Source organism: Betta splendens, chromosome 9 (assembly GCF_900634795.4).
Source record: "Betta splendens chromosome 9, fBetSpl5.4, whole genome shotgun sequence".
NCBI lineage: Eukaryota > Metazoa > Chordata > Actinopteri > Anabantiformes > Osphronemidae > Betta > Betta splendens.
In genome coordinates, this window is record NC_040889.2 from 11,590,049 (window position 1) to 11,605,066 (window position 15,018).

Below are 15,018 nucleotides of genomic sequence, written 5' to 3' on the forward strand. Positions count from 1 at the left end.
CCTCTTCCAGTTGTACAAACGTGCTGTGAGCATGTGTAGTAAGCGTGTTCATGTTTGGAGAGGATCTGGGATGTGAGTGCTGAGCGGGCGCCTTGTGGGCTCTTTCGCTGCCACTGCGGGGACATGACTAATGTCAGTGTTGCGAGGCTGCGAATGTAAGATGCTCATTTGTGGACTAACTGCGCCGTCGCTGCCAAAGCGGAGCCTCGGAGCGCCGGGCACCCACTGTTTACCAGCAATTAGGGTACAGATGTCGCGCGGGCGTCGGGAAACACTTGCTTCAGGTAATGGAACTTGACATGTTTGACGCGAGAGGAAATGAAAACCGCGTCTGGGGTCCAGGAGTCAGATTGAGATGCTTTGCCCGCGAGTGGGGGAGGACGGCTTCGTCTGGGCAGCCCTTCGACTTGGAAGGAGGACCGGCACCACTTTATTACCCAGACTGGGTATTTATATAAGCCACAGAGAGGAAGGCAGATTATTTTTATCTGAAGTGATTATTTCAGAATTAGAAATTCGCCATGGAACAATCCTGCTTTCATTGGATGAGGAAGAGACATCAAAGCCTTTCCAGGGTTGAAGAATAGAGCTCTGCATTATCACGTCTGCCCCGTTTTATTCTTAAGAGCTCCTGAATAATTAAGGATGTCTAAGAGTAGTGCTCTAATAAAAGCTGCTGTGTTGGAGTGGACACAGCCACGCCGCCTGCTTCTCCTCTACCCGACTACCAGCTCATCCTAATAGACCTGTCCAGCCTTTTGTTAAGTTTCACAATCCTGCTGCCTCTGCTTCCTTTGCATCAGGTAACATACTGTAGTTGCATTATGGTCCAGAGGCAAATCGCCTTGTTTACGGCTGCGTTGGACACACTCTGATTAGCGTCTCCAGCTCTGGCATTTTTACAAAGGACCGGAGGAATAATGTGTAAGTGATGAGGACACGACACAGGATGGCTAAATAAGTGGCCTCCGCAGCAACGCGATGCCACATATTTACTCATCTGAAATCAGGTCACAACCACCAGTCGCTCGCTTGAGGATTGAGATAAAAACAGGCGAGTTTCTGAATTCGTTTCCTTAAACGTCCTCCCACCACACAGACTCCTGACTGAAAAATCTGTTTATTGCTTCTGTAATATACTGTAATATATCTTCCGCCAATAATACAGCAGTGAAAATTATATTTGTGTTGAGGATTGTGTCTCCTGTAGGTTTAACGAATACTCACTCAAAGGTGCAGCTAGCTCATGAATCACTGGCTGCGCTCCCACAGCACCATGTGGCCGTTTTTCACACCACGGCAGACGATGTTGTGCTTCATCTCTTGTGCTGTGAAATGACTCAAAACAGATTTCTGCTACTCTGACCAGGGGCGAGTGAGTGACAGGCAGCAGGAGCTACTCCCCCTGCCTCATATGGCCTCCTATAGCCAGCCTGTCTGCGGATGCAGCAAGTCAGAGTCTGTCAGTCCCCATAGGTGGCAATGTTGAGCTGCAGAAGCAGCCCATCCCCCTTCGCCTTCAGCTTCACACAGACATGGCACAAATACACATATCCTCCCAATGCTTACACAGTGCACACACCTGCATGCAAAAATAGCCCTCACCTAAAAATGGAAGGAAGTGGGACATGAAAGATGAGGCAGAAGCCTGGTTTCACCTCCACTGAGCCTCGTTCTGGGACTAAGCCACGCATTAATGTTTAATCCTGTGTGCTAACAACTTGACTGCTCGGGATAAAGCGACAACAACGGAGGCAGAACTGGCTGCGGGACGTCTCTGCTGCTCCCCGGCAAAGAAACCGATCACGTCTCTGCTGTCATGAACCCAGGCCCGAGCTCCAACTCTTCTATTTCAATCATGGAGCAAGTCTCTTCTGGGTCCAGCGTGAAAGAAAGAAACATATTGCACAACCATTAGTGTCTGAATCAGTGGAGAGGATCCATAAAACTGGCCTGGGGTCAAAAAGAGGATGTGCAGCGACGAGCAGCGTGCACATCCTCAAAGCCTTACTCTAGGCAGTTACTGATCGAGTTTTATTACGGCTGAAGAGAAATAAATATAACGATTCAGCTCCAGGTGGACACAAGACGCACGGCTCTCCTCCCCTGCCCTTAGCTCCACTCGTGGGAGTGGGGGCGTCTGCGACAGTGACACTGGCACCGAGTAAAGTGATGAGATGACATGAGATGACAATCAATCACCAGCCAAACAGCCACTTGTCAGACTGCCTGGGAGCCCGAGTGTGACGGCCAACAACAGACGGCCGGTTAATGATGCAGAGGAAGGTGTCTGCTGATCAGTCACAGCAGTAAAAAGCTAATTATTTCATTATGTAATTATAATATTAGTCTAATAACTTTCTTTTCTAGTCTTTTCTTCCACTCTCAGCGGAGTACGTGGGGTTAAACGGGGCCGGGGTGGATCCAGTCCGCCCCGAGCCGGCCCGGCTCTCTCCTCTGCCCACTGAAGCTGAAAATAGGAGCGGGCCGGCGGCGCCCTCTCGCTCCGAACAGCTCGGCGCTGGATGCCTTCGGATTCTCAACATAATTGCACACTCGACTAGGTGCGCAGCGCCCGCTGATACCGGCGCGTTCAGAAGCGAAGTTCCCACCGAGGGCCGTTAATCTGATCGGCCGCTGGCGGGACTGACCCTCCTCCTCGCTGGGCTCGTGTGAAGCTGTTGTTATTCCATGTGTGGACCCTGATGAATTATTAACCTTGCTGCCGGTTGAGGCTTTTTTTACTCCCCTGCCCGTCCTGTCGTTATTTCAGAAAATACACAAGTCACTGTCACAAATGTCTCATTGAGAAGAAGCTAAGCGAGTGTGTTGGGTAACAGCTTCTTATTATGCCGGGGACTTTCAAAAATAGCAGTTTTGGTGCTTCCTCACACTCCAGGAGACATATTTGCTCCTGCTGAAGAGGATTTGTAATGCGGTGCAACAATATTGTGACAGCTCCGAGGATGAGTCCCAATTCAACAGACCCGCTCCCGTTTTTCATTCCCCGCTCGTCCCTGCGCCACAGTGAATGTAAGACCTCTTAATGCGCGTCGGAGCCGCAGCATATGTTCGCCCTCATCTATCAAGTGCATTTGCTCGGTTTGTGCCCCGGCAGCGGCCGACGCGAGGCGGGCTAATTAACGCTTTGGCTTTAATTGTTGTCGAAATTGCTCCTTCGGGTCTTTGAGCTCACCTGCAGATCGGTAGTGATTAGATCCCGCGCCCCATAGCAAGACACAGGGAACACATCCGACACAGTCCACGCATAATTATGGCTTTTCTATTATGGTAGAAAGGTAAAAGAAACATCCGAGACCCTCCCTCGCGTCTCCACGTCACTGCATCCGCTGGCTTAGTTTCAGGGGACTGTCTCTCTCCGGCTCTCTTTCGTCGTATCACAGTAAATAACCTCTTGCCAATAGTCATAACTAGCGCCAGTGATACAGGAACGCAGGCATCTATTAGGCACAACGCGACATGAGCGTGGCAGCGCATCAATATTTATTTCATCTGCATATAAATGAGGATGAGTTTTGGAGCCATTTGCTGATGAACCCTTCCTTCTGCCAACACCACTCTTGTTATGACGGAGGAGAGGAGGGGGGAGAGGAGCAGAGGGTCGATAGGACTCGGGGAGGAAGGCACTGGGCTCGGCTCAGTTTCTACTGCGTGTAGATGTAAACGTTTCCAACCCAGAGATGTCTGGGATCGGTTCCTGGCAGTTTGCTGGCCCAGATATCGCCGAGCGTCGGCCGGGTTCCGCTTGACGTTGACGCTGATGAACTGCGGAGCGAGAAGTCGCGTCTGCGAAGGGCCCCGTGGCGGGAGAGCGGAGCCCGCGTCACGCCGCGCGCTCCGACTGGGCCCGGAGGCGACGCCACGCAGTCCCTGAGAGACGGAGCGAGGAGGAAAAAGGTTGTTTGTTCAGAGGGACAGGCCGGTAAACCAGCTGATGGAGCTGTCTGGGGACGTTTGATTCCTCCCCAGCCTTTAGCGACTTGAACTGCGCGAGCCACCGCTCAGCAGTGATCGGACATGACAGGTGGAATTTCCTCAAGTGGTGCCTAGAAAAGAACACCAAACTAAACTACAAAACCGTGCATTCTTGTTACATCAGTAGAGCGTTTGCCGACAGCAGTGAAATGCGGAGTTGGGTTAGAATCCTGGTTGGTGCCTTTCTGCGTGGGAATCGCTGGTTTAGATTGTTTAGCATCGGACGAGGTTGAGAACGGGAAAAACGTCCAGTGGAAAATCACGGCGTTCCTCCGTCGTGGTCCTTTGAACTCAGTCGATTTCCTCCTCCAACTCTTCTGTGGAACTGAAATTGGCTTCAGGTTTAGGGTGCGAAACACCTTGTTCCCCACACATAGTTGAGTTCGCTCCTTAGTGATTAACTTGAGATGAATGTGCGGCGCCGACCACTGCTAAGGTCGTAATTAACCTCCTCTCACACGCAGAGAAATCAATAAGATACTTGGCGCAGTCATTATTTGGAAAATAATGCAACGCTCGCCCGTTTAAGGGCAGATTTTCGCTCCATTCGAGAGCTTTAGAGGTAATTGTTTGCCACAGGAATTTAAGGCATCGGCTGATTGAACGTTCGGTAGGTTTTGCGTATCTTAGGTTGCTAAGAAGCGATGACAGGACAGAAGAAGGACCGGCGCTTTGAGCCGTGGGCCATGAGATGCTGGAGTCTCCAGCGCAGTAGCATCACAACATTGCACTGTTGTGATGGCCTGAGATGAACGGGCAAAAAATAGCTTAATTTCTATGCAAATGTGAGGCAGGTGATTTGCATGAGGCGCCTTTTACTTGTGACTATGTCCCAGATACTGGATGGGCTGTAGACATTCCTAAAGTCGCCCTGCACCAGAATCCCGGCTTGTGCAGCGCTCCTTGTGCAGCGGAGGAGACGGACTCGTGTTAAAGTCCTCATGAGATGTGACCTGACAAGGAGCCCTGTCTGAGCCGCACGACCTCAGATGATCCTCGCTCGTCTGCGTCGCTCAGAACGACGCTCTCTCTATCCGACGACGAGCTGCTTATTTGCGTGTTTGTCCGCAGACCTTCACAGCGTCCTCTTTTTTTCCCCGCGCTTAGTATTAGTTTATCCATAAAAGACGGTCTGCTGAGAAAAGCCCTCTCCCCGCTTCGCTCCGCGAGCTGTGATGAAGAGTCGGGCTGACAAATGCAATTGGGCAAAAAGGCCCGTGAAGAGGCCTGTGTGCCACAGCTATTTTGACAGCGTGGGTTGTGGCATAGAGGCAACGGTGACTCTGTAGGTCACAATAAGTCTCAAAGTTAAGCGTGTGTGAGAAGGAGCTGGTAAATTCACCATTTTTCCTGCTGGCTCATCCCCCCGAGCCTCACGCTGCTCCTGCTCGTTCAAAAATGAAGCGGGGATGAATATTCACCGCTACAAACACAGAATGACCGATTTTGTTTGCGTTCATTAAGCCACATAAGCTGCTTACGTGGTCGCCTCATCGTTTCCCATAATTCATCTCTACCAGCACAAATCAACCTAGCGGGGAATGTGGCGAACGCAACGAGGGATTCGGCGGCCGCGCTTTTTAATCTTTCTCCCATCAGCTCCCGTAGACCTGAGCGCTCGCGGGCACTGATTGAGTTCGTTCCATTAAATTGGCCGCTCCAAGACGTGGTGGCGCTCGTCAGCCGGCGGCACATTAACGCCGACGGGTCCCCGTTCGGCTCGACTCGTCAGACGCCTCGCGTCGGTGGCCGAGCTTTTATGGTGACGCTAATGCACTAGACCATAAACGAGGTGACTCGTGGCGCCTGCTGGGGTTTATCTAAACACCATTTCAGCGACACCAGAGACCGGGCCTTCATCTACGTCCATATCACAATCCTCATTTGAGAGATTTAAATTGTGTAAAACTCACCGGCCTGCGACTTTGTTGAGTTTGTGTAAATCACATTTCTCCCCTTCTTCCCTCCCTGGGCAACACTGATTACTGGACATGGTTCCTGCCTTTAAATAGAAGAAATAAAGTATTGATCCTGCTGGTTCTCAGCTCTTTACTCTGATCGCACACTAAGCTCAAGGTGACTGTCATCCTTCCCCGTGTGGGTCTGTTTTGTATTCCAGAAGTTCCACTAATGAATGGAACTGCATGCTGCTGTGGTGGCTCTGTGGATGCTGTGTCTTCCTCATTCTCAGGCTTGAAATCTTTTTTTTGTGTTTTATGCCTTTATCCAGACCTAGAAAACTGGATCACATAGAATTGATTATACCAGCGTGTGAGATTTGCTTCACTGGGTCGCTCACTGCTGTCTTTACTGTGCTGGGAGTGATATTGTTGTCAAGGCAACCGAATTATCAAGCACGGACTTGGTCTGCTTGGCCTTTCTGCTGATCTCTCCGCTGCCCACCGTCTGCGACCACTCGGAACCGCTGGGTGGGGACGGACTGGGCCGCGCCTTAGCGCCGTGGAAGGCGTAGGTGACGTGAGACGACTTTGACTCGTCGAGTGAGGTTTTCCTCCTGACTGAGCGACGCTAGTGCTCCGCCGGTCGACTGAGGTGATGCTATTTCACACTCTCATGGACTTCAAAGTTGTTATTCAGGAGCAACTCCTGTGTGCTGAGTGTGTTTCCTGTTGACTCTCTGAAAGCATGCACCTGTGGCGTCTGTATTCTCCTTCTGAGATAATTGAAAGTCTAAACTTGCCTTTTTATTCATCTTCGACCTTTGATGCCCTCTCCTTTAGCGCTCTGCTCTCTCCTTCTTTTGCTGTGTGACTTCCTGCAGGTGGTGCAGTGATTACTCATTGTTGTGATTCATCCCTTTCTGTGGATATGAAAAAGAGAGGAGGGCTTCCTTTACTTAGGCCTCTGCAGAACACACAAGCTATTTTCTATTTTCTACACTGGAAACTCTATCAGGTCCTTTCACTGCTCATTGTTTAGTGACAGGTACTTTAGTCAGACAGACCTTTCTGTATCATCAGTGTGTCCAAACTCGTCCCCACAGCCCCGTTTTGAGGATAATTGTGTTTATTCTATAAATACAGATACACAGAGAAAAGTGAGGAGGGACCGAAAAACCTGAAAGAGGAAAATGTAGTTGATGAACAAAGAGAATAATAGAGGCGTGAGAGATAGAGGAGGCGAGTTGGGTGAATGTCATTACGCAGCCGTGTTCTAACAGTGATTGGTTTTGAAGTTTAATTTTGTTGGATGCGTTATTGGCAGGGCACGAGGCAGCGTGCTGTAAAACTGCTGCAGGAGCTGAGCCAGTAAATGACATCAGGCTGGTGACCTGATGCAACTCCTGATGCGGGAGTGAAGGGCATGAAGAACGGACTGGATTCAGCCCTTTCTAGCTGCTGGAAACTCAAAGTTGCCTGATTTCCCAGTGTTTCAGAACAAAGTGATAATTTAGGTCATGTGCAATCAATGACCTAATCTATAGTCCATCCAAGCGGTAGAGGCAGATGGCCGCCCTCCCTGGGCCTGGATCTGCTTCAGGTGTCTTCCTTAAAGGGAGCTTCTCCTCTCTACTGTCTCCCTGTGCTGCGGTTGTGTTGTTACATAGTGTAAGGTCCTAAACCTACACTGTAAAATGCCCTAAGATGGCGTTTGTTGTGAACTGGGGGCCATATAAATAAATGGAGTTGGAGGCAGGAGGGACGAGTTTATAGGGGACCATTAATTTGGTTCCTTATTCCCAAATCCTGCTCCATGTGCACTTTGTGTTCAGGCAGACGCCGCTTTTCTTCAGCCTGTAAAACAGGCCTTTCCAGAGGCTAATGTAGTAGGAAGCATTACCGAGTGCTTAGCAGCAGCCCGTGGCTTTTACTGTAAGTAAAACTCCCAGTGAAGCCAGCAAGGGCAGCCAAATTGAACTCTGTGCTGTGCAGCGGCAGGACTTAAAGATTTAGACGCTCGAGTGCCAGCATATAGAGGTTTGATGGTTCTGCTGATTTGCGGTGGTGCAGACTAACCCTGCGATGGAGGCCAATGACGGGCCAAGCCGACCCTTTTCTGTTGGCTCCTGTGGAAACCCGTGGTCCTGATGAATGCGCTGCTTTGTGGTCGTCTTCATCTGAGGAATCTGTGGGCATTCGCTCATTAAAGCTTCAGCTGGTGCCCATCCAACAGCGGACATGCCTGCAAATCAGCGTTTGGTACAACACCTTGTGTAATCACATGCTTTTATGCAAAGTCGGGTTCAAGGGAAGTTCAGCCAGTTTTGAACATCATCTGTGTTGTTATTGCTAAACATCCAATGCAGAGGTGAGGACACGCAGAAGCCTTCATTAAGCCTAATGACAGCAAACGAGCCGTTGTGACAATGCCGATAACAAGGTTTCATGCTGATAGTCGGGGTACTGCAAATTAGTGTGATTAGATTGACCCTGATCCAAAACGAGAGTCTGGACACACATCACAGTTTGATCGGTATAAATGGAGCCATATGTGACTGGAAATGAGGCGGGCTGGGTAACAGGAGGGAGGCCTGCTCGCTCGCTCGCTCGCTCAGCTCGGCCACCGGGGGACACGGCCGCACGTGAAGGACGTTTTCACATCTCCTGCTCCTGCAGCAGCATCATCCCTGGCCCAGATCGCCTCCCCCACGCCAGCGGACAGATGCTGCACATCACACACAGGCTGGCAGCTGGTGGCTGCGTTTCCATGGCGCTGGGCGAGATGTGGTCGGACATTAAGCAACAGTAGGACGGGATGCCGCGCAATCACCAGTGGGATGTGTTTTGCACGTGTGAGAGTCGGCGTTTCTAAATCCCAGCATTTCCACCACACGGTTGCACACGTTGACTGAAGACTCGTCGACGAAGCGCAGCGTGCGCCTGCTGGAGCTGGCGAGCTTCTCATCCCACCCTGATCTTTTAATTAGTCTGATTATCCAGCAGCTGTCTGTTGGCGCTGCCTCTGACTTAAATGCAAACACACACACACACACACACACACAGTGATAACGCTAGAAGATGGGTGATAACAGTTGTCAGTACAGCTCTGGCACAAGTGGAGGCTCTGTCAGCGCATTCTCACAGCTTTTAGTGAGGCAGTAGAACGTTTACTCTGCACCGCACACCTGCGTACATGTACTGCATTATGTACTAACATACTACAGCTCTGTCTGACTTTAAAGCATCCACTCTCGAAACGTGGGAGTTTATTCACTGAAGCTAAGTAGATGCTGTGTTAAACCTTTTAAATGACAGATTTCCGCTGCAGCATAAACTTGTAGCCCGTGAATAATTTAGCGAACGCGTTTTAAGCTGCTGCTCACCTGATTCCTCCCGTCTGTAGTCACTGGAGCCGGTGCAGCTCGGTCCTAGAGGGGAACCAGCTGCTCTCTTGTTTTTTGACCCACCACAGGTTGTTCTTTCTCTGTAGGCATCTCAGGGGATTCATGCGACACCTGCTGAGCTGAGATGGGTTTTTCCTTTTTCAGATTTCAACCTTCAAGGCTGTGAACATACTAGAGAATTTATTAAATTACACAGGGATCATTGTTTTGTCATGGCCTACCAAGCCTGGTTTTATGTCTCAGATCTTTTAGCTTTTTTAGCACCTGGACCTGCTATGTTTTCTCACTAGTAGTAGATCAGAGCACTCGTTGGTTGTCACAGCTCTGTCTGTTCCTCTTGCTGCTCTCCTCTCACCTTTACCCTGAATGTGATGAAAAACCAATGGAGAATGACCTTGAGGAGAAAACAAGAGTCCCGTGTTTAGGTGACCTCCTCCAGCCTCGTGCATCTCGCTGACTCCAGACCAGCGATGCACGTTGAACAGCACGCGTCTATTTTTAGATACTCGACCAAACTCTGGGTCACATCGAGACGAGCTGCCGCCACAGATGTTCACTTCCTGCTGCAGGGCTCCTCTGATTGTCACTGCATGGATTAAATACATAGATTAAATGCTAATTACATTACAACATTTGTTATAGTTATTCTATGACACAAACTCAGACTCCTCGTATTGGCAGTAGTATAAATGTTTTAAGAGATTTGTTGAAGTTGGAACAACATGTGGAAAAGTGAAATAATCCCTGATCTTGCACAAATGTCACGACTTTATTGAGATTTGTTGAGCTGATTTAGGTCAGTAATTGTGATTCGGCATGAAATATTCTCTTAGCGTGCTGTTGGATTCGTTGTCAGACAGGAGTCAGAACAAGTTTTTCAAAGGGCAATTTTAAGCAGCGAAGTCTTGGACATCAATGATTCAATTGATTTCTGGGGCAAAAACAGATTTTCTGACTGAGTGTGAGAATTAGCTGTTTTCCTCTGCTTATTCAATGTTTCACAGAACTGAACATGTCTTATTTATACAAAGATGTCAAACACTGTGTTTATTCCTCTGACGGCTCAAATAATGAAAACTGCCATTGTAAACTTCCATTTGGATTCGCCAGCCATTAAGATCAAGCTGCGATTCTGGCTTATCAAATGTGTATACAAGCACATAAATATGCAGGAGTGTCTGTAGCTAGTTGAGGAGAAAGGAGGAAGTAAATGAGCATAATTCATGAGCAGACACCACTGATGTTGCTTCCTAAACGCACAGTAAACAAACAGCCTAATTAGTGGCATTGCTGCTATTTCAGATCCAGACAGTGATGTGTTTGCTGTTTATCTTTGCCAGGTTTATGTGGAAGCTGGAAGGTCGGAGCCGGGTCAGCTGAGGGTGGGGGTGGGGGGGGGTGATGGGTGAGGGTGGCCTTTCATGTCGAGAGTCATCTGGAGCCGATGCTGTTCCCCCTGCTGCAGACAGGGGGCGATGCAGGACCTGAGAATCTGGAGGGATCCAAAGGAAGGGATCTGAGTCCGATCGGTCCCCATGGCCAGAGCCGCGCTCCCCTCTCTCTCTCTCCCTCTCTCTCGCACAGCGTCTCTCACTTCATCCGTTCCACTACTGTTTCCCCGCTCTGCTGCTCTCTCTCTCTCTCTCTCTCTCTCTCGCTCGCTCGCTCGCCCTTCACCCCAGCCACTCATTGCTGGCGCGCTCTCCTGCTTCTCTCCACCGTGGAGCGCAGAGAGAGGAGACTCGGCTGCCGGGCTGGCTGGAATTAGTGCGACCGGGGCGATCGGAGACCTGAGTTGGGGACTTGGGGGACAGGACGGCCCTGGGGAGAATCCAGCGAGAAAGATCCGGCGCACAATTCCCCCCCGTGGAGATTATTTCCATCAAAAAAACCTGTGGAAAGGAGAGGGGGCTGTGACACTGGCTGCGCTGCCGCTGCCTGCTCTCGAGGTGCCGTTGCGTGTGTCGGTGTGTGTGTGTGTGTGTGTGTGTGTGTGTGTGTGTGCGTCTGCTCACCTTTTCAGCATGCAGATTTATGGCTGGGCTCATGCGAATGCAAAGCGGCCGGCGCTGCTGACGGAGCCGGGCTCCCTAACGCGCCTCTGCATCATCAGGATGCCTCAGTTCAGCGCGCGCCGTGCGTGTTGGCGTGTCTCTCACTTCATGTGCCGCCTCGATCCGGCACTTTTGTGCGCGCCGCTGGCACGAGGCTCTGCAACGGATCCTGCCTCGGGATCCCAGAGCGAGGAGGAGATCGCTAAATGCCGCATGGCACCGATCCAAGTTGAAGGTCCTCACGTCTATGCAGAGGCGAGCATGACAAGTGTGCTGGTGAAGGCAGCGCCGTGCACCGTCCCCTCTCCCCCTCATCCATCCTGTCCTGCCTCTATTTGAAATGTGATTATGTGAGTGTGTGACAGAGCAGATAGATGGAGTATTTGTTGAGGAGGGCGAGGGGGAGTTGTCTGTTTTAGCTCCATCTCCTATTTTCCTCTCCCCAAATGGGATTTGTCCTTGCCTTCTATCCCTCCTATCTCCTCTGTCGCTCCTTCCCGTCACTTTAGTTTTATCTTCTGTTGTGCTGAGCCAGCGAGATTGACTGGTTTAAAGTGGAAGTCCTTTCACACCACTGGGACTGCTGGAGAGATGGAGAGGAGGATGGGGCCCGGGGGGGGGGGGGGGCGTGAATGGGAGCAGAAATAGTCCGGTGGAGGTCCACAGGTGATTTATGTGTAGACGTTTCTCCACACATGTTTGGCTGCAGCACCAATTAACACCTCTGCTGTTGTGCAGCAGAGCTTGACAGATGCAGAATCTGAGAGAGTTCATTATGTTACCGGTGCCAGTTCGTAGGCATTTGCACATTGTTTGCTGTGGTTTCTGTGATTTCTGGGTCATTTGCCGCTGCAGCGTTTCGAGCTTCTTGCAAGCTTGAAAATGCCACAGGAAACAGTGTGAAGCAAGCAGTTTTCCCCCCAAACACAGGCCTCTGCTCCAATTTCTGAAAAAGGGCTCCTCAGTTTCATTTCTCCCACTAAAAACTGTGATTGATCTGATGATGGAGGTGTGATTCTGTGCCTGTTCCCTGTGTTCCTTCAGGGGGTGTGATCGACAAGGACCTGCGCCGCTACCTCAGCCTACGCTTCCAGAAAGGCTCGGTGGACCACGAGCTGCAGCAGATCATCCGGGACAACCTGTACCTCCGCACGGTTCCCTGTGAGTGTCCCCCAACCGTTTGTCTGGAAGTCACGGCTGGAGTTTTGGTGCAGCTGCAGTCGGGAAGTCCGCATGGAAGTTAACGGCATTTGTAGCAAGTGATTTGCAGAATATGTGGGCTGAGATGTTCTGAGAGGAGTCTGTGGTCATTGTGCTTGTGTAGCTGTTCCCTCTAAATCCTTAATGGAGTTGCATTCTTCAGCCCGAGCAGGCAAATTCTACCTTTCTGCCTCTCTGTGTCTCTCTGAACACTACACAACAGAGACCCCCCCCCCCCCCCCCCCCCCCCCCCCCCCCCCCCCAAAAAAAAAAGCTATTTGTTTGCAACAGAAGTGTAATTTTCTCTGATAACCACTCACGCAGCCGCTGCCGGTGACAAAGAGGGAGGTGAAGAGTAAAGAGAGGGACATGATAACCTCATGAGTAAAGGGACTGCAAAGAAACCATAACAGGGCTGTTAACTGGTGCGTTAATGAAGCTACAGCCGCTGAGAGGAAGAGTTACATTAGGTGTGAGCCTCCTCGGCCTTTGCTCCGTCCCAACGCCACGGTTGATTCATTGCATCTTTCTTCGCGCCTATTTTGTGATGATATAGTTGCGCTGGCAGTTTGACTACGAGTCTTACAGTACATCACAAGAGGCCTCATATTCAACTACTGTCAGGATCAAACAACACAACATGAAAGCGATCCGTGTGACAGCTGTTGGAAAGACAGATGATTAGACACAATGATGCTTACAGTAGCTGCACTGGCAGATGCTCAGACCCTGACCAAGGCAGACACCTGGAGGAATCGTACAGGAACGCTGAGCGGTTTTCATCTTCGGTCGCTATAGTCACATAATGCGTCCACGTGTACAGTGGAGAGGAGGTCTAATAGGCCCACAAACACCGAAACCACTGCAGGGAAGAAGATGAAGGAAAACTGTCCATCTCAAATTGAGAAACCGATGAATCCAGTGGAGCCTGGTGATGTAGAGGCGATAAATCTGAGGGCAGCTAAGGGGCAGGGCAGGATAGAATTTTAAGTGATAGATCTGAAGTAGTTCATCACAGCAATTTAAGCATAACCCTTGAGAGAAGACATTTTTCCGGGGAGTGGAGGTTGATGGGCAGACAGTAGGGGAGTTACTGCCACTCATACCAATCACAGCGCCTAGACGGAGTCGGCCGGGGCGGCTGAGGCTGTGCCAACTCTCAGACAAATTGCCTGGTTGAAATCCAAGGTCAGAGCGCTAATAGCTGGAGCCCATGTGAAATCAGGCCTATTGCCTGGTAATCCACATAGATTTAGTGGGGCATTGCAGAGCGTGAGGGTAAACTAGTTGCCACGTCGCCTGAATAGTTTGGGTTGAACACTTTCTGAATGGGGCTCATTTAGAAGCAGTGAATGTTTCCACTCCCATTCCACAGCTTAAGCGGAAAACTATTCAAGAATCACTTTAAATGTTTGAACTAATTTCCTAACGTTTGACTTCACACTTAGACGCTCAGAGTAAATAACTGGGAGGCTGGACACATCAGCTGAAAGATTCAAAAGCTGCTGCACCAAATACAAATTCAAATATAAATGTAAGACGAAAAATGCGTCTGTGTACAAAATGAAGGTCGTCGGGATTGCGTGACTCATTTCCCAAAAGGCAGAGAGTCTTTCATCTGCTCGTTATGTTTTTTTCTTCCCTGTTGTTTCCTCGGCTGCTGCTTCTTACTTCGCCGTTTCACGCACGTTCCTCTTCATCCTCGTTGCTCCGTGGACACAGTAAAGCACTCAGAGACGAGCAGCCGCCCCGTCTGCGCTAAATCACCCACCGCAGCCAGGAGTTGGGCTGCGGGTGCAGAGGTGAAGCTCACAGATCTACAGGGAAGCTGCGTCGTGGGTTGTGTCTGGGTTTTCATGTACAGTTTGTTTTTGCAGCGTGTCGCTTGATGAGTTAGGCCAATCACATGCCTCCAGACAAAAGCTCACATTGTCTCGTCTCGGCTCCCGCTCTGTTTTACTTTTTTCACCCATTGACTCATTGGAGGCAGGGAGGGGTTACCATAGCAACCGTCTCCACTCCCCACCTGCGTCAGAGGCTGGACTCCTCTCAAACTCTGAGCCCACTTTCTCTCCCTCCCGCCTCCTTAACTCCTTTTCCGAAGTGCCCTCTGATTATCGACTTTTTAAGCGAGCCGCTGCTTCGACGGCCGCCGTCCCGCCCCGCGTGGCTCGTCCTTGTGCGCGGAGGTGAGCGTTTGAACAGGAAGTGGAGAGCTGCGTGCGTGTGCCTTGACTGACAAGGCGGGACACAGATGTGGATGTGCCGGGTGGCGAGCGTGAAGCCGCGGCCGACGCCTGCCGACAGATGCAGCCCGCGGGGGGAGAGCCTCCACACTCTGCCAGGTGCCCCGGCTGCGATCACATTGGCAGGATGCTGCTGTGGGAGCCTCCTGCATCACCTAAGACGTAATTAACTGATGTCTTTGGGAGAATGCGAGACGCGGGGAGAGTTAACGGGCCA

The 15,018-nt window shown here is 50.6% G+C and overlaps 1 protein-coding gene across 7 annotated transcripts in view; it reads left to right on the forward strand.

The window, feature by feature from the left end:
* Positions 1-15,018, forward strand: part of magi2a (membrane associated guanylate kinase, WW and PDZ domain containing 2a) — an 86,273-nt gene that overhangs the window by 13,336 nt on the left and 57,919 nt on the right. For 6 of the 7 annotated variants that reach the window (XM_029163876.3, XM_029163877.3, XM_029163883.3 and 3 more), the window contains exon 2: positions 12,400-12,516. In XM_029163876.3, the coding sequence (XP_029019709.1) occupies positions 12,400-12,516 (117 nt within the window). Of the gene's footprint in view, positions 1-11,116; positions 11,251-12,399; positions 12,517-15,018 lie in introns of those variants that run through there. The other variant, XM_029163879.2, reaches the window with a different exon arrangement.